At 49.5% G+C, this 25,185-nt stretch overlaps 1 protein-coding gene across 1 annotated transcript; it reads left to right on the top strand.

The window, feature by feature from the left end:
* Positions 1-23,270: 23,270 nt before the first annotated feature.
* EI90DRAFT_2912707 (uncharacterized protein) lies at positions 23,271-23,612 on the top strand (the record flags this gene model as incomplete). Its single annotated transcript, XM_039054473.1, has 1 exon — positions 23,271-23,612. A coding segment is annotated over one exon (342 nt), but the record flags the coding sequence as incomplete, so codon positions are not given.
* Between the last annotated feature and the right edge of the window lie 1,573 nt (positions 23,613-25,185).

The following is a 25,185-nucleotide window of genomic DNA, read 5'->3' as shown; positions in this document are numbered from 1 at the left end:
GTTTGTGGTGCCGTCGAATAAGCGGAGCTGCATAGGGGTCACGGTATAGGTCGGGATCTTTATTTTATTAATTAATTCTGTGTCAATAAAACAGTCAGAGGAACCTGAATCTATAAGAGCGGAGAAAACAACGGAGGGATCACATTTCTCTGGAGAAAGTAGACCATCAGGAGAGAACATATGCGAATGGGAGACAGAAGTCCCGGAAGTGGAAAACAAAGGAGAGCCAGGGGCATTCCCCCTTGAACTAGGAAATCGACCGTCAATGGAACAAAAGGAAACCGGGACAGAGAAAGAATTGGGGCTGGAGAGGGTGGACGCGTTCAGGCACACCTCCCTCTGCGCACGAACCGGTTGACCGCAACCGTCCGATCGTGCGTGGTCCGGATGGTTGCCGGCTAATTTTTTGGGTCAGACGACGAGTCTGACTCTGGTTCAGGCGTTGCCACCTTGGCTGCCCTAGCCTTGGAAGCGCTAGAGCCAGCCTTGTAGCAATCCTTAGCTACATGACCGGCCTTTCCGCAGAACATACAGAGCTTATTATCGAAGCGGCGTTGGCGTTCTTCCTTCGTGAGCCTGCCATTTTTGTCGAGTTTTGCGGCGAGGTCGGGTTTTGGTTTGCCGTTGGACTCCTTGTCCTTTGGCGTTTTGTTACTAGGGTTAGGTGGGGGGTCGGAAGGGCGTTGGTGTTTTGCGGGAGAGGATTTAGGCGGCGACTTGTCATTAGCATCGTGAGCGGGCTTGTTGCGCCGCTCGGTCTGAACCTTACGTTCCCAGCAGCGGCCATCAATATCTTCGGCTAGGTCTCGTAAGTCGTATAACGACGTGGGCTTACCGAATCGAGTGATCTCGTCTTTAATTCGATCCGGTAATCTGCAATAGAACATGGCACGGAGTGCCCCTTCGCCGAAATTATCCAATTTGCCCACATAGCGGTTGAATTCAATCACGTATTTACCAACTCGTTGCCCATCCTTCATCGTGAGGTTGAATAACAACTCTTTGGCCTCGCCGATAGGGTTGTGCGGGCCGAAGTTGCGCTCTAACTCGTGCACAAACCTTTCCCAGTCGTTCATCCAACGTGGTTCTCGACCTAGGTGATGACGGCGGAGGAGGTTGGGCTCGAATAAGTCGAGGGCCGGCCCCTTTAGGTATGACACTGCATACAACACCTTGTCGGATTCGTCGGGGAAGGCATAGGCTCAAGTTTTGAAATTCACTTCGCATTGAACGAAGAACGTGCGGAGTTTTTTAGGGTCTGATCCGTCGAACTGGTCGGGTTCACGGACCTTTTTACGGGGGGGTTCGCGGCGTGGAGGCAGAGGAGGTGGTGCTGGTGGCGGAGGTGTCGGGATGATCAGGCGGATGCTGCGGGTAGTGCGGGTTAGTTCCGAGATTGCCCTGGTGAGCATGAAGTTGACTTTATCCTTCGGATCGACTTCCTCGGGATTGATTTCCTCGATGTCATCCTCACCATTGTCTTGGTTAGCCGCAGCGGCTGCTTCAGCTGCAGCGCCTGAAGTCCTTCTCTCAGTCACCAGCGGTGGCAGAGCCTGAGCTGTTTCATCGCCCTCGTTACCACCCCTGAAGTCGTCGTCCGAGTCACTTTTGCTAGCGTCTCGGCGTCGCCTTCTCGGGGTTGAGGAGCGTGGGTAGTACTCATCGCCCGCCGTAAAGCTCTCAAATTGTCTCTCCTCTGTCCTACCTCTTTCAAATGGCGTACTAGAGCTGTAGTCTCTATAAGGCGTCATAGAAGGTCCTGCCGCAGCGTTCCTGCTCTGCGAGCGAGTCATACGTTGTGACATCATAAGGGCGTCAAGAGCGATAGGGAGTTCGAAATACTGTCAGAACCGTGCGAATCTTCGCTGATGGTAGCCGTAGGCGACCGAGCGTTGCCCGCTAGTGGAACAGGCGTCCTACACATGACCGAGCTTTAGCGAGGGATAAACCCCACCGATCTCGAGGCCGAGGCTACTTAGGCAAGTGAGCCGGGATTTCGGCTTCAACGACTCGAGGAGGAGCGTTGTGCCTCGTTCTCGACGCGGTCCCGATACTTCAGAAGGTCAGAGGTCTCACGGGGGACAGAGGTAAGCTTAGGGGTGAATTCTAGTTGATTTCGAACTACAGTACAAGCATTAGTTACAAGCCGTATATAAGCGCTAGGGAACTGAATAGGGAATAAGTCGCCAGATCTCGTGGAGATTGCGGGCGGAGAAAAGAAGCAGGAAAACAAACAAAGAGCACGTGTTCAAGACAGCGAAGGTCAAGCGTGACCTTCGCCGCGAGATAACAAGGTGCGGCGAAACATGGAACAACGGGTCGCAGCGCTCTGCACCGCTAGGTCGTTCAACGACAAAGAGGAAAGGTGTTGTGGAGAGGTGGTGGGAAGTGGTTAGACGGCGACAGGCGGCGAGCGGAGTGTGTGGGGAGTGTTCGGGCATGGGAGAAGGTCAGGGAGGAGGTCGTCTGGCCCCAGGGAACGCCGGGTCGTGACAGAAATCCACATCATGTTTAATGACACGTGAGGGTGGCAATGCAAAGGGAACCGGCTGTCGGAACCGAGATCCGCACTTCGGCAGATTGCGAAGACCAATTTCCATCCAAATAAGGAAGAGCCTGGTCAAAACAAAGCACGGAAAGTGCAAAACAACCTTAGATCATGAGGGAAAAATCTGAAATAAATCACAGAAGCCCATATGAAGGATATAAACACCCATGCATACCATAAATCCCGAACAATTAAACAGAAACAGTGCCCACATACGAACGACTATGGGAATGATGCACGTGATTACCGAATGTGCGCACGAACTTTTGCTAACTCGACGAATACCAGGAAATAGAACACAACTTTAGTACCATTGGAAAGGTGGGAATAAATGAAAAATTATGATACCAAGAACGTGAGAAACCATCCAGAAATGAATGAGATACAAGGACATAAAGTTAGAAACCTGATAACGCACAGGAAGACAGCTTCAAGAGGTCCAGAGCCCTAAATAAAATACATAAAAATGTGATATCTTCGAGGACGATGAAAGGTTATCTTACTATTTTGGGGACGGTAACGTTCCGTTCCCCTGTTCGCCTCAGGCCTCAGTTAGTCCGTCTAAATATAAGCTTAAATGTGCTGTATATTCAACGGGGTAGAGGTAAAAGGCTACCAGGCCTTTACAACTACTCCGAGGTATATATATGTAATTTACATATCTCAGCACAAATAAATAAAGAAATAATAGCATCACTATAATGGGAATTATAGCGATGCAACATAATGATATCACTATAATTGGAAATATAGTGAAGTAAGGTTAATCCCTTACAGATGACCTACTATAACAACAAACAATACATATGGAGGATTAGGATGTGATAATACAAAGGGGAATCAGGGAAGATGAACGAAATCCACGAAATCCACTAAACTATGACGGACCATGGTGGGAATTTTAGGGAACAATATTCTAATGAAGTAGAGAGCTATAATACATTCGTTTGAGTAATTCTTGACTACTAGCAACTTTTTCTTTCGGTTTTAAACCTGAATAATTCACTCATTTACCATTTCAAGTCTCATTTTAACTAAATGTCACTGAATAAAAATGGAATAAATCAGCTGAAGGTCTCAGCGCAGCTGTACACATAGTAATGCGAAGTTTGAATTCAGAATCACCAAGTCATAGCAAATTTAATGGTAAATATGAGGAATTTGAATAGGAAACTGCGACAAATGCAGCGCAGTCAAGTTTTAATTATTCATTAAAATAGCTTAGGCAAGGAAGGACAATAAGGATTCTAGGCGCAGTCTGACCGCAGTAGAGCCACAGTTCAGCACAGCAAAGCACAGTAGAACTATAGCATGAAAATTTCATTTTTTATTCAGTTTGAGAAAAATACACTGTAAATAAATCCTGTAAATAGGAGGTAGAGCATGAAAAAGGAAGGCGACCCAAGGAGTATAAAAGAGAGACCCTTTCTGCAACTTTTTGCCCCCCTTAGAGAAGTAAGAAAATAGAGTATTATTTTTCTCAAGCATTTCTGGTTGTCACTCCAGTGCGAAAAAGTGATATACAGTTAAGATTGCCACTGTAGTAAAAAGCAGCAATTAAGGAGAGAAATATTAAGTAGATATTTCAACAGGAGAGCTGGTTAACACTCCAGATTTCAAAGTGTAAACACAAAACAGTTATTTTGCTACTGTTAAAACAAGCAATAAAATAAGACAAAAATAAAACAAACTCAAGGGACACTCCAGACACAATCCAAATCCATTAACTGAGTAGAATCTTTGAAACTTCACCAAGTAGAAGATTTAATTCAAGTTAAATTCCAAATTAAACAATGCTACACAGAATTACACCTAGACAAATTAAGAAATTTCAATAAAGGAACAGCTCTGCAGGGCTCGGTTTATCTGTAAGTCAATTGTCAGAAACTTTAGACTAACCCATAAAAATAGAATTAGCCAAAACACTCGGATTGGTACTATATTTACAACTAATAATACTAGTACACTTCCCCATCCTAACTAAAGAACCAGGGAACAGCTTGGTGGTGGTCTTGTTTGAACCTCCCAACTGACCTTCCTTCGTTCTCTCCTTCAGCGGAGGTCCGGAGTCAGGGGCATAGGTGTTGCATGCTCATCTGGGAGGTGTCAAGGTTGAGGTCGGACCCGGAATGTTCTGGAGTCGGACTGAAGGTGGTGTTGGAGCTGGAGGTGGGATAACCTCTTGGAAGTCAGCAAGGAGGAGGTGGCAGAAGGGAAGTAGGACTCTGGAAATCAGGTTCAGAGTTCCGGGAGCCCGGAGCGGAGGTCGGGTTTGTACGGATATGACAGATTCCTTCTGCTCCTTCGTCACTAACCTCAGAGCCTCTGGTTTCTGCATTCACCTCTGACTCCCCCAATGGTCACCACCCCCTCAATTCAACATATTACCTACACCTCCCTAAGTACAGAGCCCCAAAGGCCTCCAGACAGCTCCGACGTCCGCTAGCACACTCCTGCCCCCGCTGGGCAATTCACTTGCTTTCCCTGCAAGTCTACCTTTGGGCCTATCCCTCCTTTCCGTTTCTGGGTCATAGCCTGCCATTCTGCTGAAGGAGCGGAGCTGGATCACCGTATGTAACCAGTTTCCTACGTCCAATAACAATATTAGAGTTTGTGCTGATTTGCATACTGACCGTGTTTTGGTTGCCAAATATATAATTGTTCACTGTCTAAACAACAATAAACACCCCCCAACGATCTCACCTGACATATAAATCGTCTATGGATAAAATTCTATATTGACTTTACTATGATTTCTAGTCAATATTACACCTAGATATACCACTTTTCAGTAGGATGTGATTTTCCTGATAATTTACTGAAGGAAAACTACTAATAAAATAATTCCGTAATAAATGTTACTCAATACAGGAGTGACCAAACTGCTCTTTCTATCACTTAGAGTGCGTGCTAGTTATCTAGCAGGTTCAGGATCGCTCACTTTTCTCCTGTGATGTGATAACCAAATATTACTGAGAGATTATTCAATTAAGAAGTCCCTCCACCAAATTCTCACTAATTCTCACTATGACACTTTTGTTCAGCTGTGTCTAACTGACCCTAACTCACGCTTAGAGTGACATGTTAGTTTTATATTAGCTAACAACTAATATTTGCTTTTATCTTTTGGAGCAAACGAACCAACCACTGGTGAGGAGAATTAAACTTATATTTCTACCTGAGGTTTGAGAGGGGGCAGAAGCGGCGGCCTTTTATGCTTTCAGAGGCCTCTCTACTTCCATGCCTCGCACTAGTTACATGTGCTACATTTGTATTATAGATAGTTCTAGAATGATATAGGGGCTTGGGCTGTGTAAGCTTAATAATGGACTTAGGACATGACTCAGCAATAAGTAATTCAGTTCTTTGTCTTTTGGGCCGATTTTAGCGGGGTCTTGTAGCGCTAAAGCTATGCTCTACACCGCCCTAATTAGGAACGGTTATCTTTAGAAATGACTCGGCTATAAAGGAACTTTCTATACTGTTCTCTAATTCACCCCTTTTTGTGAAGCCACATCATTACTAATCTTCTAGAGCTTTCCCAATTAATTAACTGATCCGTTGACTTCTGAATCGCTTTATGCTTATGATCCGAGATCCAGATTATCAATCATTCCTTTATTCCGATTTATTTGAGCTTAAAATCAAAAAGTTTTGATGAATCATGGGAAAATATACAAGATCCGGTTTTTTAGCATTTTCTCCTCTTCTGATGCGATCAAAAACTGTCCGCCCGCGCCGGGGAATACTCTGTCATATGGTATTCGGTCCGCCAGACTTCCGGGCGCCAATATATTTCCCTTGAGTCACATTACTTTTTGTAAGAATTAGCAAATAAATATATATGAATTATAAGGTGTTTCGCCATTTGAGCGATATCTCGGTCATTTTTGAAGCTTTAAGAATGAAACAAAACCGTGGATAAAGTTTAGAAACAGTCCTTTCAGATGGTAAAAAGATTCCAGTCAAAAGTTTACTGGTTCCCGAGATATTTACATTTCTTTCCCAATGTTCCTTCTTATTCTGCCGTCTATGTGCTATTTTCTTGTTGTAGGGATATATTCTTTGAATATTACACCTATGCCAGGTTCTAGGCATGCTTGTAGTAGATTAAATCTCATGCTACATGGGTGTGGATAATTTATAATGATCTTCTAATGTCTGTCCAGTCTCATAAAGATCATGAGATCTGTTAAACATCTGAACTTGTCTCCTGATTGTTGACTATTCTGATAGATCATTGTTTTATTCTTTGAATATTATTCTCCTACACTGCTAACCCTGTAACCTGACTCATTGGTAATATTCAATTGGCTAATATCTAACCCCATTAGCTCTGCTCTGCTCAGTCCCACTATTCATGGGCCCGCCCTCTATATACTTAACTTGTAGATAGGTTACACCCTAGTGATAAAATCGACTAGAGTTAATCCCCCTTTCGTAGTTCTCACTGCCAGTAAGTAAATTAGGGCATGGATGTGTAACTAGGCACAGTGCTCCTGGTCTGAGTCGCTGAGGCCGAAGCCCTCTGCCACGGAGACATCTCCTTCGTCTCGCATCCGGTCTCTAACAGAAAGGTTGAAAACAGTTCTATCTAGAACTGTCCAAAGCAGCATCCCAGATGGTGACACCACCAGACCAGGCAACATTCAATGCCAGGTTTCTAAACAACATTCCCCTCAAATGGAAGAGGGAAATGATCACCCATGACAGGATCAGAGTGGATTTCTCCTCAAATAAGGAGATGATAAAAGCAATATCTCATGTAGACAAGATAATTGACAGGCTGAAGATGTCTTCAGCATATAAATCAGGGTACTACACTTGAACAACCACCACCATGACTACAAGCCATGGTAGAACCCTCCCATCAGGGAAGAGGGCTGAGGAGCCCAAAACCAAATGGAAGGAAGATTCATCCTCGAAATATTTGAGGAGTGTCATATCCATACATACCCGATCCTGATCCGACTTCCAGACCCTCCACTTCACCACCTCTGGAGTCCTACCCTATCCCTGTCCACTCTGATACCCACCTTCAGTGTTAGAACTGGGCAAGGGTGGACAATTCTGGAGAGGAACTGGAGACTTAGCAAGGAGGGACCTTGGCCTCAGCAACTCAAGGGGAGCGCTGTGCCATTGCTGTTTGTCCATTTGGTCCTTAATTTCAGAAGCAATGAGCAGGAAGTCTCTAGGGGGCATTTCTGGTCGATTTTAGACTGAGGGTCCAAAACGAGTATGTACAAGTGTCAGGGCACACCCACCTGACCCCACTCCACCCGGTCCGACCCCACCCGATCCCACTATCCTCACCCGCTGCCCCCATCCTCCCCCTCCCTTCTCTCCTTCTCCCTTTCCCTTTTCCTTCTCCTTCTTCTTTCCTTTCTTTTTCCTTCTTTCCTTTTCTACTACATGGATGACTTCCTTGCTCGATGTACCATTAACCAGGCTGTGCAACACGCCCAGACCCGGACACACCACACACCAGACGCGCCTGAGACCTCTTATGGAGATACCCGGGCGGACACGGCTGTGCGTGTAGATGACATGGCGCTCCCCACGTGACCTCCAACCACATGTACATAAACACAGCCTAAGTGGGAACTGAGAAGCAACCCTCTTCTCACACTTCCCACTTTAGTCTAAGTGGCCACGGACCCTTGCCTGCTTCGGGCCCGTTGTTACGCATGCCCGTGCTGCACCCTACTGGGCCCTCAGCCCCGGGCGATATACCCAGACGCTCTCGACCCCGGGTCGGTCCCTGACAGCAGAAGAAGGTTTCAACCCCATTCCCCCCCATCTCCCCTGCCATGGTGACGCAAGAACAGTATGATGACTTGCTGGCCCAATTCCAGGAACTACAGGCCATTGTGATAGCCCAAGCCCAAGGCCAGCCCGCACACGCACCCAGACCACCCAAGGTCGCCCCCCCCACTCCCTTCTCGGGAGCCAGTGAGGACCTTGACCGCTTTAGGGCCGAATGCGGGATCTATCTCTACATCCGCATGGCCGAATTCCCCAGCACCCTCTCCCAAGTCCTCTTCATGCTTTCCTACATGAAAGGAGGGACTGCAGGAGCGTGGGCGACACAACGCACCATGGCGCTACTGACAACAGGCTCTCCCACACCCACCATGGACGAGTTCAACGCGGAACTCGATGCCATGTTCCAAGACCCGAACCGGGCAGCCACAGCCCGGCAGAGGTTGGCTACCGTCCGACAGGGGAGTGATCCCGTGGACAAGCTCATCCAGGAGTTTGAGATATTGGGGCCCACTTCGCAGCTAGGCAACGTAGGGCTGGTCGACCGCTTCGAGCGGGCAATCAACTCCCGACTCCGCGAAAGCATCTACCAGCTCCGCCCCATGCCCACCACCTGGTCCGAATGGAAACGTGAGGCCACCCTCCTTGACAGCCAGTGGCAGCGCTTCCAGAAGACGCAGCTGTGTATGCCCTCACCTGAACCCTCTCCCCCACTGGTCCTGCCCGTGACTCCTGTAATCCGCCCCAGGCCAGAGACGAACCCGCACCCAGAGGCCAGCCAGACCCGACGCTTGCACCCAGCAGACCTCCAAATGTTGATGAAGGGGCTGAGGGGCCAAGTGACGAAAGGATCAGAAGCAAGAGGGAAGGGGCTAGGCACGGACCAAAGAAGGCGCCCGGAGACCCAGCCGCCCATGAAGGATAGCTCACACAGACGCCATGATGCGCACGAGCCCCTACCAGCACCGAAACTCCACTGAGTCATTGCAAAGAAGAAGAGGAAGGGAGCACCCCCAGCCCGCAAGGACAAGAAAACCGCAGAGGTGACCCCAGAGGTAGCAGTGTCCCCACCCGCTATCTACGTCCTCTCCAAACACTCTCCGAGATCCCTCAACCTTGCTGTGAAGCTGACCACCCTGACCTCCCTGGCCTCTGTGTCCGTGTCAGCACTCCTCGACTTGGGAGCCACCGGGAACTTTGTAAGCCCCAAGTTCGTCCAGAAGCACAGGCTCGAGACCACCCCGCTCCCCCAGCCCATCCCCGTCTGCGACGTCGATGGAACCCCAAATGAGAACGGGGCCATAACCGAGGAACTAGAGGCCCTCTTGACGTTTGGACGCCATACAGAGCGGGCCCGCTTCACAGTCGCGAACCTCGGGTGACAGTCCCTCATCATAGGGCACTCGTGGTTGCTGCACCACAACCCGGAAGTGGACTGGGTATGGCAAAAGGTTGTCATGTCCCATTGCCCATCCTCCTGCCACCCACCACAAGCATGAAGTGACCAAGACCCCACACTAGAGCCCGGAGACGGGATCTATGCCGTGATCATCCCCCCTGAATGGGGACATGAGCTGAGAGTGACCACCACACCCTCCCAGCGGATGGCCCAAGAAGCCCATAACCCGGAGGTGGAGCCCGTACCGTTCGAAGCATTGGTGCCAGAGCAGTACCAGGATTTCCAGGACGTGTTCTCTAAAGAGGCCTTCAATCAACTGCCTCCCCGGAAACCCTGGGACCACGCCATCGACCTGGTGCCGGATGCCAAGCTCCCTAGAGGGAAGACCTTCCTGCCCTCACGGCCGGAGCAGAAAGAGCTGGACGAGTTTCTGTGAGAGAACCTGCAGAACGGGCGCATCCAACCATCCAAGTCCCCAATGGGAGCCCCAGTCTTCTTTGTTAAGAAGAAGGACGGGTCACTATGCCTGGTTCAGGACTACAGGAAGCTGAACAAGATCACAGTAAAGGACTCGTACCCGCTCCCGCTCATTTCTGACGTCCTCGCCTGCCTCCGGAATGCCAAATACTTCTCAGCACTGGATCTGCGCTGGGGGTTCAACAATGTCCGAATCAAGGATGGTGACGAGTGGAAGGCCGCGTTTGCGACCAACCAGGGGCTGTTTGAGCCCATGGTAATGTTCTTTGGGCTATGCAACTCGCCCGCAACCTTCCAAACCATGATGAACGATATCCTCCAGGATTTCATCGACCGGGAGGTTGTCATCTGTTACATGGATGACATCCTCATCTTCACAACTACCCTAGAGGAGCACCAGAGGGTCGTCCGAGAGGTCCTGGAGACGCTGCGGAGGAGGAAGCTCTTCCTGAAGCCAGAGAAGTGCAAGTTCGAGCGGACGCAGATCGAGTACCTCGGACTCGTCATCTCCGAAGGGAGTGTCGCGATGGACCCCGTGAAGGTCCGAGGAGTCCTTGACTGGCCCACCCCAACCAAGGTAAAGGAAGTACAGTCCTTGGGGTTTGTAAACTTCTACTGCCGGTTCATCAGAGACTTCTCTGAGAAGGCCCGCCCACTTCACGCACTGACCCGTAAAACCAAAGTCTGGAACTGGGGCCTGGATGAAGACCACGCCTTCCATACCCTTAAGGAAGCCGTCACCACTGCCCCTGTCCTCTCCTTCCCCACCAACTCTGGCCACTTCAGGCTCGAGTGTGATGCCTCCAACTTCGCAACCGGTGCAGTTCTCTCCCAGCTCCAATCGGATGGGGAGTTCCACCCAGTAGCGTTCATGTCCAAAAGCTTCACGGACGTGGAACGTAACTACGAGGTATACGACAAGGAGATGCTCGCAATCGTCCAAGCCCTTGAAGAGTGGTGGCACTTCCTGGAAGGTGCCAAGGAGAAGGTCGAGGTTTACATGGACCACCGCAACCTGGGGTACTTCCGCATGGCCCAGAGGCTGAACCGATGTCAAGCACGGTGGTCCCTCTTCCTCTCCCACTTCTACTTCACCCTCATCCACCATCCAGGGAAACTCATGGGGAAACCGGACGCACTCTCACGATGTGCTGACCACCCGAAGGGAAGAGATGACAACAAGGGACTGACACTCCTCCAGCCGGGCTGGTTTGAGGCCTGCGCGACAGAGGCAGTCTCAGTGGAGGGTGAGGAAGCAGACATTCTGAAGAGGATACGAGAAGCGAAGGATCATGATGAACGGGTGGTGAAGGCCATGAGGGAATTGGGAGAAGGGACGTGTCAGGGACCGGTCCGAAGTCGAGAGCGTCCGGGTATATCACCTGGCACTGAGGGCCCGGTGGGGTATGAAGTGGGCACGTGCGGCAACAGGTCCGGCACAGGCAGATGTCCCTGAAGTGGGAATGGTGAGAAGAAGACTGCTTCTCTGGTTCCCACCCCAGGTATGTTTATATACATGGTGCTCAGGTCACATGAGAGTTGCCATGTCATCCCCATGCACAGCCCCAGCCACCCGGGTATCCCCATGGGGGATCCCAAAGGGATTTGCTGCAGGCGCGCATGCTGGGTGTACCCAGGGGTCGTCCGGAGCATCTGGGGTTGGGTGCGTTGTGCATGGGTCGCAGGCGGGTTAGTAGTACATCGATCAAGGGAAGTCGTCCATGTAAATGGAAATAGAAAGAATAGAGAATGAGACAGAGAAGAAATAAGAAGAGGGGGAAGTGGAGGGAGGAGGAGATAGGGAGGGGGAGAAGGGGGTAGCGGGTGGAGTGGAGCCAGGTGGAGCCGGGTGAGGCGGGTGTGCCCTGACAGGACGCTGAGGTCGGACAAGTGGGAGAAACAGGGAGAGTTGGTCCTCTACTGGGGTAGGGTGTATGTTCCGAAAGACCCACAACTCCGCCACGATCTGGTACGGCTACACCACGACGTGCAGGCGACGGGCCACCCAGGGTGATGGAAAACCTTGGAGCTCGTCTCCCGTGACTACTGGTGGCCCCGGATGGCAGAGTATGTCGGACGATACGTACGTGGATGTGACACCTGTAATCGTGTCAAAACCTTCCCCACACGAAAGGTTGTGTTATGGAAATGGGAATTTCCCATTTTAGACTCTTATGGGTTCTGTATCACATGATTTGTATAGTAATTAAGTTTATCCAATCAATTAACCACCTAGACTACCACTTGTGAAAACATCTGTTAAACCACATGTTAAAATATCTGTAAAATCGCATGAGCTCAACCTCTACCCCTTTCCCTCTTCCTGCGCCTCGAACAGACGAAAATGGGCGCCTCCGGCCCCATTTTTGTAACATTGGTGCCCCAACCCCGGTTGCACTCAGGAATCCAGAGATGCAACACCCTGCGCAGGAAATACCGCATCGATACCCCGCATTGAGGCCCCCAGACAATCGCCAGAAGGCGATTTCTGTTCTGCAGCAAGTCCTGGAGGAGTTCTCTAGTGGAACGCTTCCAGGCGCGCGCGCACCGCTGGATCTGTTATTGGAATGGAGACAGCTGAATCTGGAGACGATTGGGATGGAAATCAAGCGCGATTGGGCCACAGGATCAGCCCTCTATCGCCTCGTACGCTCGCGCCGTCACCAACTGCGCTTTCTTGTCCAAGAAGCGCGAAAATTCACCCAGGCAGCAGCAGCACTGGGACTTATGCCGCACGATTTTGAGGTGGACCCCCGGGGCGATTGTAGTTTGATACTGGGTGGATCCCAGCTGAGTAGCTCGCATATAGCTTGGAACTTTTTGGTTAGGCGACTGGCTGACTTCTATTTACATTTCAAACGCGTCAAGGAGGCTGTTGCCTCATATTCGCTGGAAATGCAGCCTTCTAGCGCCGCTCTGACGCGATCCCAGCGCTCCCCAGCCAGTTCCCTCCCTCAAACGACCACTCTAACGCTGTCCAACCCCCCCAATTCGCGTCATTCTCATGCAATCGCGCGTCCGCTTGCGCAGACGCGTCCAGTTCACGAGTTGATGGATTTTGGGTCAAAATCGACACCCAAACCGGCGATTTCGTCGCGTTTGGTCGTTCCAATTCCCCCTCCAGCCCCTCAGCGCCTTTCAACGCCGTCGCATCCGCCAAATTCGACGCAAATGTCGATTTCGCCGCATCTGCCGCTCCCTCCATCACACCCGGTTGCTCCACCACCGATTCCCTGGCACACCCGGCCCATTTCCACGCGCCCCACACCCTCTCTGGATCCCCTCATCCCTGTGCCACCCCCAGAAACGCCGCATCCCCTCTCTCTTTCTCCTCCACTTCCCACTCCGACACCTCTGCCGATTCCGACAAATCCACATCCACATCCGCTCCCTCTCTCCCACCATTCTCCCCCACTTCCTTCAGTGCGGCCTCCTCTCCACCGCACTCCAACACCATTGGGTCGGCTCTGCTCTGCTATTTGTAGCGCGGACTCGACTCAGCTCCGAGTCCATTCTGGGGCACCCTTTCTGTCTGCCCCAAATCTTTTAGGGCCTATGCGACCACCTGGTGAGCCACCTCCCTGTGGGACCATAGAGGTCTGGGGGGCTGAGGCCTCATTTACATTATTTCTTATAATTTCTTATAATTTTGATGTTTTGTTTCGTAATTTAAACCTCATGCCAAGCTTTCCCACTGGGTTTTGGTGCTGGCTGAGGGACTTTTTCTTTATTGTGAGACTTCTCACAACCTTTCTCTTCTGTTCCTTTCCTCCATTTTGGGGCCTTCTGCACAGAATCCCATAAGAGTCTGGGGGGCGATGTTATGGAAATGGGAATTTCCCATTTTAGACTCTTATGGGTTCTGTATCACATGATTTGTATAGTAATTAAGTTTATCCAATCAATTAACCACCTAGACTACCACTTGTGAAAACATCTGTTAAACCACATGTTAAAATATCTGTAAAATCGCATGAGCTCAACCTCTACCCCTTTCCCTCTTCCTGTGCCTTGAACAGACGAAAATGGGCGCCTCCGGCCCCATTTTTGTAACAGGTTGGGAAGCTCACCCCAAATAAAATCCCCACCCACCGCTGGCAGGTGATCTCAGTAGACATGGTGGGAGAGCTCCCAGAGTCAAAGGGATATAATGCCATCCTAGTTGTAGTGGACCACCTGTCCAAATGTATCCATGCAATCCCTACTGTGACGTCCGTGGACTTGGCTGGTATCGCCCGGCTCTTCCTAGAGCACATCTGGAAGCACCACGGGCTCCCCAAAGAGATCCTCAGTGATAGGGGAAGCGCCTTCGTCTCACGCTTCTCAAGGGAACTCGCGGACCTCCTGGGGGTCAAACTAACCCCTTCAACACCCTACCACCCCCAGACTGACGGACAAACGGAACGGGTCAACCAGGTGATCGAAGCCTATCTCCAGGTGTTTGTCAACCACCGCCAGGACGATTGGGTGGACTGGCTCCCACTGGCAGAGTTTGCCTACAACAACCACGTCCACTCCTCCACCCATCGAACCCCCTTCGAGCTCGACACCAGGCAGCACCCCAGGATGGGGATGGAACCCACATGTACGTCCGAGGTAGAAGCCGCTGATGCTTTCTCATCCAGGATGATGAAGATGCAGGAGGAGGTGAAGGCAGCTCTGGAACATGCAGCGGACGAGATGGCCCACTACTATGACCGAGGCCGGGAGGCAGCCCCCAAGTACCAGGAAGGCGACCAAGTCTGGCTCAGCGCCCAAAACTATATGACCGACCGTCCGACCAAGAAGCTGGACCATAAGTGGCTAGGTCCCTTCAAGGTCGTCAAAGTTGTCTCCCTGGCTGCCGTCAAGCTCCAGCTCACCGCACGGCAGAAGGGAGTACACCCAGTCGTGTCCGTGACGAACATAAGACCCCACCACCCGGACGAGATCACAGAACGACCCCCTGACCCCCGCCCGGGCCCGGAACTCGTAGATGGAGAAGAGGAGTACGAAGTTGAGAAAGTAATGGACTCTAAATGGCTACGCCGGAAACTCTGGTACCTGGTAAAGTTCATGGGCTGGCCAAGCTCAGAGAACCAATGGCTCCAGCAGGACCGCTTAGCCCACGCCCCCGACCGGATTGAGGAGTTCCACAGGACACACCCCCAGGCTCCAGGAAGAGAGTGTCAGGGATCAGCAATGACCCTGGACCCTATGCCGGCTGCGCGTATGCGCGTGGGAAGTATGCCGGTAATTCCCGTCTACTCCGCTTACCTAAGCCCCGGTGACCCGGATCATCTCCGGCATTGTTCTGGAACATTCTATGATCACGTGATTCTATCGGCAATCCGTTTGGTTTCCTTATTGCCGGACTCTACATGTATATAGCTGACCCTAAGATGGGGACATCCCTTTCCCCCGGCTTTAATCACAACTAGGTTATTGGAGCATCTTGCGCGAGCACGCGCGTCCCCTGACAGAGAGAGGGAGAACCGCCTGGCCGCTTCGAGGCAAAGCGGCTTAAGGAGGGGGTGATGTCAGGGCACACCCGCCTGACCCCACTCCACCCGGTCCGACCCCACCCGATCCCACTATCCTCACCCGCTGCCCCCATCCTCCCCCCTCCCTTCTCTCCTTCTCCCTTTCCCTTTTCCTTCTCCTTCTTCTTTCCTTTTCTACTACACGGACGATTTCCTTGCTTGATGTACCATTAACCAGGCTGCACAACACGCCTGGACCCGGACACACCAGGTGACGCCCTACACACTGGACGCGCCTGAGACCTCTTACGGAGATACCCAGGCGGACATGGCTGTGCATGTAGATGATGTGGTGCTCCCCACGTGACCTCCAACCACATGTACATAAACACAGCCTAAGTGGGAACTGAGAAGCAACCTTCTTCTCACACTTCCCACTTTAGTCTAAGTGGCCACGGACCCTTGCCTGCTTCGGGCCTGTTGTTACGCATGCCCACGCTGCACCCTACCGGGCCCTCAGCGCCGGGCGATATACCCGGACGCTCTCGACCCCAGGTCAGTCCCTGACAACAAGCACCTACATATATGGAGAGATGAAAGCACAAGGAAAACAAGGGTGGTCCGAAATGGAACAAAGGCATCCAAATGGAGACAAAGGGAATTATGGAAGCAGAGTGGTACCGAAAGTCATGGGTTAGACTCTATGGTACATCCAAAAGGAGGTAGGGAGGGCGAAGCCCAGAGGGGCAGGAGGATGAGGTGAAGTGGGGTTGATGACTAACTGGCTAAAATGGAAGGAAGCAGTAGTCCAAATAGGGATGAGGGGAAAGTGCGAAAGATACAGTACAAGTGGCGAAAGTGCTGAGAATGTTCCATGAAGCTCAGAGGTAGTGGAGCTTACGGAGGTTGCAGAGGTGGAGTTGGAAGTCCGAGGAATATTGGCAATGGCATTTATGTAGAATGAGGTCACCAATGCAATGGACTTAAGCCAAGGTGGAGTCAAAGTCCGAGGTCAGGACCATGACAGAATCTTGGAGCGAAGGCACGAGTGGTGTCCGAGTACAGGGTATGGGACAGCAGCAGGAGGTTGTAACTTGGCAGAGGTTGGCAGAAGAGGGATGGAATGAGAAGGGTGATGAGCAGAGTGAGGAGCAGAGCCAAGAGAGGAGGGATGTGAGGAGTGATGAGAGGAGGTGACGAGAGGAGTGAGGAGAGGAGGTGATGTGAGGAGTGATGAGAGGAGGTGATGAGAGGAGTGATGAGAGGAGTGATGTCCAGTCCGAAGGTGGATATCGGAGGTGGACAGGGATAGGGTAGGACTCCGGAGGTGGTGAAGTGGAGGGTCTGGAAGTCAGATTGGGGTCAGGTATGTACAGATATGACATTTGGATGTGACATCACCTCCACTCCTCTCCTCACTCCTCTCTCCTCACTCCTCTCATCACTCCCCTCCTTGCTCCCCTCCTCACTCCTCACGTCGCCTCCTCTCCTTCCATCCCCCTTCTGCCAACCTCTGCCAAGTTACAACCTTCCACCACTGTCCCGTACCCCGTATTTGGACACCGCTTGTACCTTTGCTCCGAGATCCCATCATGGTTCCAACCTCAGACTTTGACTCCACCTCGGCTTAAGTCCACTGCATTGGTGGCCTCATTTTACATAAACCCCATTGCCAATATTCCTTGGACTTCAACTCCATCTCCATAACCTCCATAACTGTCAGGGACAGCTCCGAAAGCAGCAAGGTCCCAGTGCGAGGGACTCGATGGGACAGACGTCGGCTATGCGTAGCGGCGGTCCCATCGCAGGGTGAGTGTCCCTGACCACTGAAGTGGGAAGTTGAGAAGAAGGCTGCTTCTTCTGTTCCCACCCCAGGCACTGCGGTTGGGGTCACGTGGGAGGAGCCATGTCACCCCTGCACACAGCCACACTCCCCTGGGTATCTCTGCGGGAGATCCTGGAGGTGTGCCGCTCTGTGAGCAGGAATGCACGTGGCAGGCACGGCGATCAGGGAAGCGGGGTTAGGTGTGTAGTGATACATAGAGAAGGGGAAGTCAACCATGGAACGGAAATAGAAAGAAAGAAGGAAAGGGGAAAGAAGAAACAGAGAGTGATAGCGGGGGAGCAGAGTAGGGTGGCATGGCGCAGGGTCGGGTGGGGTGTGCCCTGACAATAACCTCTGCTACCTCTGAGCTTCACAGAATGTTCTTGGCACTTTCACTGCTTGTACTGTATCTTTTGCACTTTCCCCTCATCCCTATTTGGACTACTGCTTCCTTCCATTTTAGCCAGTTAGTCATCAACCCCACTTCACCTCATCCTCCTGCCCCTCTGAGCTTCACCCTCCCTACCTCCTTTCAGATGTACCATAGAGTCTAACCCATGACCTTCAGTACCGCTCCACTTCCGTAATTCTCTTTGTCTCCATTTGGACACCTTTGTTCCAATTCGGACCCCCTTTGATTTCCTTGTGCTTTCATCTCCCCATTATATACAGGCACTTGTACATACTCAATTAGACCCTCAGTCTAAAATCAACTAGAAATGCCCCCTAGAGACTTCCTGCTCACCGCTTCTGAAATTAAGGACCAAATGGACAAACAGCAATGGCACAGCGCTCCCCTTGAGTCACTGAGGCCAAGGTCCCTCCTTGCTAAGTCTCCAGTTCCACTCCGGAATCGTCCACTCTGTCAGAGACTGAAATATTGTCAGAGTCGGGCAGACTGTCAGAAGACGGACTGAAGATGGATGGTTTCTGTCTGAGTTGAGGTCGGAGGTGATGCAGAGGTCTGTTGGAGCGCATGCGCGGATATGCGGTGAAGGAGAGAACAAAGGAAGGTCAGTTGGGAGGTTCAAACGAGACCACCACCAAGCTGTTCCCCGGTTCTTTAGTTAGGATGGGGAAGTGTACTAGTATTATTTGTTGTAAATATAGTACCAATCCAAGTGTTTTGGCTAATTCTATTTTTATGGGTTAGTCTAAAGTTTCTGGGAATTGACTTACAGATAAACTGAGCCCTGCAGAGCTGTTCCTTTATTGAAATTTCTTAATTTGTCTAGGTGTAATTCTGTGTAGCGTTGTTTAATTTGGAATTTAACTTGAATTAAATCTTCTACTTGGTGAAGTTTCAAAGATTCTACTCAGATAATGGATTTGGATTGTGTCTGGAGTGTCCCTTGAGTTTGTTTTATTTTTGTCTTATTTTATTGCTTGTTTTAACAGTAGCAAAATAACTGTTTTGTGTTTACACTTTGAAATCTGGAGTGTTAACCAGCTCTCCTGTTGAAATATCTACTTAATATTTCTCTCCTTAATTGCTGCTTTTTACTACAGTGGCAATCTTAACTGTATATCACTTTTTCGCACTGGAGTGACAACCAGAAATGCTTGAGAAAAATAATACTCTATTTTCTTACTTCTCTGAGGGGGGCAAAAAGTCGCAGAAAGGGTCTCCCTTTTATACTCCTTGGGTCGCCTTCCTTTTTCACGCTCTACCTCCTATTTACAGGATTTATTTACAGTGTATTTTTCTCAAACTGAATAAAAAAATGAAATTTTCACGCTATAGTTCTACTGGGCTTTACTGTGGTCAGACTGCACCTAGAATCCTTATTGTCCTTCCTCACCTAAGCTATTTTAATGGTTAATTTAAACTTGACTGCACTGCATTTGTTGCAGTTTTCCTATTTCAAATTCCTCATATTTACCATTAAATTTGCTATGACTCGGTGATTCTGAATTCAAACTTCGCATTACTATGCGTGCGGCTGCGCTGAGACCTCCAGCTGATTTATTCCATTTTTATTCAGTGACATTTAGTCAAAATGAGACTGGTAAATGAGTGAATTGTTCAGGTTTAAAACCAAAAGAAAAAGTTGCTAGTAGTCAAGAATTACTCAAACGAATGTATTATAGCTCTCCACTTCATTAGAATATTGTTCCCTAAAATTCCCGCCATGGTCTGTCGTAGTTTAGTGGTTTTCGTGGATTTCGTTCATCTTCCCTGATTCCCCCTTGTATTATCACATCCTAATCCTCCATATGTATTGTTCATTGTTATAGTAGGTCGTCCTCGAAGATATCATATTTTTATGTATTTTATTTAGGGCTCTGGACCTCTTGAAGCTGTCTTCCCACGCGTTATCAGGTTTCTAACTTCATGTCCTTGTATCTCATTCATTTCTAGATGGTTTCTCACGTTCTTGGTATCATAAATTTTCATTTATTCCCACCTTTCCAATGGTACTAAAGTTGTGTTCTATTTCCTGGTATTTGTCGAGTTAGAAAAAGTTCACGCGCACATTCAGTAATCATGTGCATCATTCCCATAGTCGTTCGTATGCAGGCGCTGTTTCTGTTTAATTGTTCGGGATTTATGATATGCACGGGTGTTTATATCTTTCATATGGGCTTCTGTGATTTATTTCAGATTTTTCCCTCATGATCTAAGGTTGTTTTGCACTTTCCATGCTTTGTTTTGACCGGGCTCTTCCTTATTTGGATGGAAATTGGTCTTCGCGATCTGCCAAAGTGCGGATCTCGGTTCCGACAGCCGGTTCCCTTTGCATTGCCACCCTCATGTGTCATTAAACATGATGCGGATTTCTATATTCCCATCATGGGTATAACTTCACAACGACTGGACCATTTGGGCTGAAAATTTGCATAACTATAGTTCACTATTTTTCATGATTTCCGTGTAAATTTCGTTGTATGTTGTAATTATGGATCCTATGCAAACATCGTCTTTTCCCTGAGCTTGGACTTTGGATGTCGCTATTCCCGTTATTGGATATCTCATTAATGCATGATCCTTTTATTATGAAAATTTGGGTGGATTAAGATTAGATCCCTTCCTTCCTAATGGGCTATCAAGCTCGTCTCGGTCGTTACTGGTTAGCCTTCGCGCTTGCTTTTAAAACGTTGTCCTCGTTTTGCAGGAGTTTTAGTAATATCTCTGTCGTTTATGGATAGTTTTCCCTGTAATTACTTTCATTGGGTCCATTTGGGGGACATCTACATTTCCTATTATAAACACGACTTTGAATTTTGCATTAGTTCCTGAGGAATCCTTGTTCTGTGGTACTTCCATCCTTGGCTACATGTGCAGACATGGGAAAGTAGTTTCCGTGGAGGTTCTCTGATTGTTTCTATAGTCAAATCTTGGTCGATTGTCCTAATTCTTTCTTTAATATTTGGTATAAATTCCCCCGAGAATTCCGTCTTGTTGATGCTAAGCTTGAAGTATTTTTCCTAATTTTCTTTCTTTCAATTTATCGCGTATAGTCATAATAATTTGTAAAAATTCATTAAAATTCAGGTCCTTCTATTTTCTCATATCTACTTGTCGTATGGGGTTTTGTGATTTATCTGGCATATTTCCATAGTGTGACCGTTATTTCTCCTACAGCGCAATGAACTACGGAATTGTTACAGGAATGGGTTCCGGGGAACCCAACCTGAGCCGTTCGGCTCACTAATGGAGGTGGCTGCGTAGCCATCGGAGGGAGAGCGGAATAGGATGAGTGTATGGAAGTACAACCTGTGTGTCGGCCAACGGTAACTTGGCGCTCCTGGGAGCGTACCGGTAGCGAGTATGATGTGGGCTCCTTGAGGGAGCCACCTGGCTGTCTGCTAACGGGGACTTGGCGCTCCTGGGAGCGTGCCGGTAGCGGGTGTGCTGGGAGTGTTCGGCTAGCGGTGACTTGGCACTCAATGGAGCGTACCGGTAGTGAGGGATACTGGGACTCCCAAAGGGAGTCACCCAGTTGGTGGTTATCGGTGACTTGGCGCTCATGGGAGCGTACCGGTAGCGGGAGTTGTTGGGGAAAGCGGGCTGGTGGACCAGTGCATGGTAGTGGGTGACCGTGGGAAGTGGGACCCATGGGTGTGTGGCCAGGCATCCTGGAGCTGCCTGGACCGTATCCTTCTCCTGAGGAGGTGGGATAGGCTACAGTTCCTGATAGGGAACTTCTGGTTGGATGGGAGTAACCACTCAACCACCCGGTGGACTGGTGGGAGTGGGCAGCAGGAGGTTGGGCGTGGGAATGCCCTCCTCGCTGCGGTTTTGTCATGGAGAGGAGGAATAGGGAGGTGGACATGGTTCCAGGGTTACAGGTTGAGTTTACAGTGGTGACACAATGGTGAGGATGTTACAATTGCGGTACAGGGTTTGTGGGTTATGTATTTGATAATGAGAACAGTTCCGGCATCTGCCTTATACATCATATGACTTCTAACTATCTAATATAAAAATCATAATGGTCAAAGGAAGTCCCTTGAAACTCAACAAATCCCCCAGCCAGCACCAAAACCCAGTGGGAAAGCTTGGCATGGGGTTTGACAAAGAAATAAAGTTGAAGGGGCTAAGGTTTGATTGTCTATAGTCACGGACCATAAGATTCTAGGTCCATTCCCATAACAGGAATGGTCAATGTGATAATCGATGTCCTTACATTCTGGGTCCCACTCTTCCAAGCAAGTGGAAAACATAAGTACGCAACATACCTTTCAAAGTTTCTCTCCAGATTGCAACATTACCCACAACCACTTCAAGAAGCCATTAAGAAGTGCTGGTTGTGTAACCCCTCGGGGAAAGGGGGGGATTCCAGGCAATTGACTGGCAAGTGGAATTAATGAATCTTTATATGAAGGTGCAGGTGAAATGAATAATGATTTTGGGACTACTTATCGTGGTACATGCATCTAGGTTGTCTACTCAGGCACAGGATCTGTGTTAGAACTGTCGGATTCGGATGACTCCGGAGTGGAATCGGAGACTTAGCATGGAAGGACCTCGGCCTCAGTGACTCAGGTGGAGCGCTGTGCCATTGCTGGTTGTCCTGGGGGTCCCTAATTTCGGATCTAGCAGAGGGAAAGTCTCTTGGGGGGAATTCAGGTCGATTTCGGACTGAGGTTACAAGTTACTATGTACATTGTATATAAGGAGGGGTCCGGAATCAAAAGGAGCGAGGGTAGGACGAAAGGAGACAAAGGGAGATGGAAAGAGGAACAACACCGAGGGTCAAGGGTTTGACTCAATGGTGTTTCTCAAAGGAGGAATGAAGGGCCAAGGCCCAAGGAGGAAGGAAGGAGGTTGGGAGTGGGGAATGGCTAGCTGACTGAATAGAAAGGAAGCAGCAGCCCAAATAGGAATGAGGGAGAATAGCGGAATTGAAATGGACAATGCAATAGTTGCAAGGTCCGGAGTAAGTCTGGAAAGTCCGAACTCGGAGGTTAAACTCCGGAATATTGGCAAATGTAATTAAATGGAATGAGCTAACCAATACAATGGGTATAAGCGGAGGTGGGGTCAAAGTCCGAGGTCGGAGCTAAGACTGGAGGTTCCGGAGACGGAGATGCAAACAGGATTCCGGAGCGGAGGTCCGGAGTCGGGAGCATAGGTGTTGTGTACTCGTCTGGAAGGTGTCGAGGTTGGGGTCGGACCCGGAATGTTCTGGAGTCGGACCGAAGGTGGTGTTGGAGCCGGAGGTGGGATAACCTCTTGGGAGTAGGCAAGGAGAAGGTGATGGAAGGGAAGTAGGACTCCGGAAGTCAGGTTCGGAGTTCCGGGAGCCCGGAGCGGAGGTCAGGATTGTATGGATATGACAATCTGGAAAAACAATAGAATACATCGTTAGTCAGTCGTCGATAATTCAGGCCTATCGAACCTGCATTGAAGATGTTGAGGAGGATTACCACATACCCGACAAGACCCTTCACCATGCAACTCCTGACATAGAATCCAGATTAGTTGCTATCCAACGCGAACTTCGTAACCTTTGTCCTCACAAATACGTAAAAGAACGCACTTCACGTACTCTAATAGAAGACCACATTCAGAAAGGTCTCAAACTATTCCAACATGGCACAATGCGAGGATCAAGCAACATAAGTCAACTGGAATCAACGGATGAGACTTATGAGACTTACCAAATTGAGGTGGATGACTTGGATGTTTGACAATGTGGGATGGTCAAGTCAGAGCGAGTGGCGGAATTTTCCTTGTTTGGACAGCATGTCTCTAAAAACAATGTTAACCTATTATGATTGTATATAGAAGCTCGTATTACTTACTGGGATGACCTGGCTGATTACAAGCCTTGCAATGCTCAGGGCAAGTATGAGCTAGCAGAGAAACAATGAGCGTTAAACATGTTGGAGTGACTAAGGAATCTCACCATTGTGGCCATGTTTGCTGCAGTTACCACACTTTTTCATGCGAAGGGGAAGGGTAGTCCCAGATTCCATTAAAGTGGAAGGCTGAGCAGGTGGTTGAGGCTGAGAAAGCAGTGATGTGGGAAGGGGGAAAACTCTAAGAATGATCGGTAACAACATGGAGGCATAGCGGCCTCGCTCCTCCCAGTCAATGAGTTGTGTAAAGTCTTGGGGAGTTGACAGTCGGTTGAAGTTCGCATGGTACACAATATCGTCAATAATTGAGTCCCCAAGTACTGCCCAGTCGCCTATCCACAAGTTGTCTTGATGCCTGGGATAACGGTGAGAAAACTTGTCTTTTCTCCAGTCCTTAAGTGTGCGGCTGAGCTGAGCAGACCGCTTGACATCCTTTATGTAGTTGGGTTTCACATGCTGAGGGTGCCACTTGGAGGGTGGCTCCACGAGTTCTTGATGGAACATAGGGGCAGCAAGACTGGGGGTATGGAGATCGCAACAAGTCACGGGCTTGTGCAAATCACAGTGTTTGCAACACGAACAGGGTTTCGCTGACATAAGAATTGAGTTGCAGGGCACATGCCAACAACATAACCTTACGTACAGATGCAGTCATTACCGAAGTGCACCTCAAGCACTTTCCTCCGGCATCCATGGCGAGGGTCATCTTTCGGGAGCCATTGGGCATTGATGAAGGCATCCAATCCAGGGTCGACGTTCGCACGGTGCCCTGGATTTCTTCTGCAGGTCTTCTTCTCGGGCGCCTTCAAAGGTGGCATCATGCCAATCTGGTTGAGGTCTAAATCTTGGTGCAGGCCACCTTGCCAAGCCGCTTCATTGCATGGTCACTGACATTAGTATCCATGTCTAAATATCGGTGTGAGCCACTTACTCACTTGTCCACTTGCCACGGCTTGTCTATTCGCCACAGCCACAGCTTGTCCACTCGCCACACTTGCCAAACTATGATTACCCTCCCACATCCCTGCCAACCCATCATCGCCTTTCTCAGCATCGTCAATTAGTGCTTCAAGATCGGTGAATGTCAAATCGCCCCACTCTTCCCACTCCTCCACTGGGTTGGGAGGTTGTTTCTCCTTGTCGTTAACACCCGCAATTTCAAGTAGAGGATCAGGGCCAATGTCACTAGTAGGCCATACATCGATCCTGGGTGGCAATGCTGGATCTGGACGATGCAGTTCAAGTAACTGATTATCAAACTCTTGATTTTCGGTGGGAGTGGCAACATCAACTTGGCTTTCTGTTGGGAGTTTTTTTCGTCACTTGTCCCTTTGTCTCTGCTCGGTCACTGTGGCATTGCTCTTCCGCTTCCGGCTCTCTGCTGACCTTAGAGCCCTCTCCT

Source organism: Cantharellus anzutake (assembly GCF_015039405.1).
Source record: "Cantharellus anzutake strain C23 chromosome Unknown EI90scaffold_12, whole genome shotgun sequence".
Lineage (NCBI taxonomy): Eukaryota > Fungi > Basidiomycota > Agaricomycetes > Cantharellales > Hydnaceae > Cantharellus > Cantharellus anzutake.
This window is presented reverse-complemented; position numbering and strand designations above follow the sequence as displayed.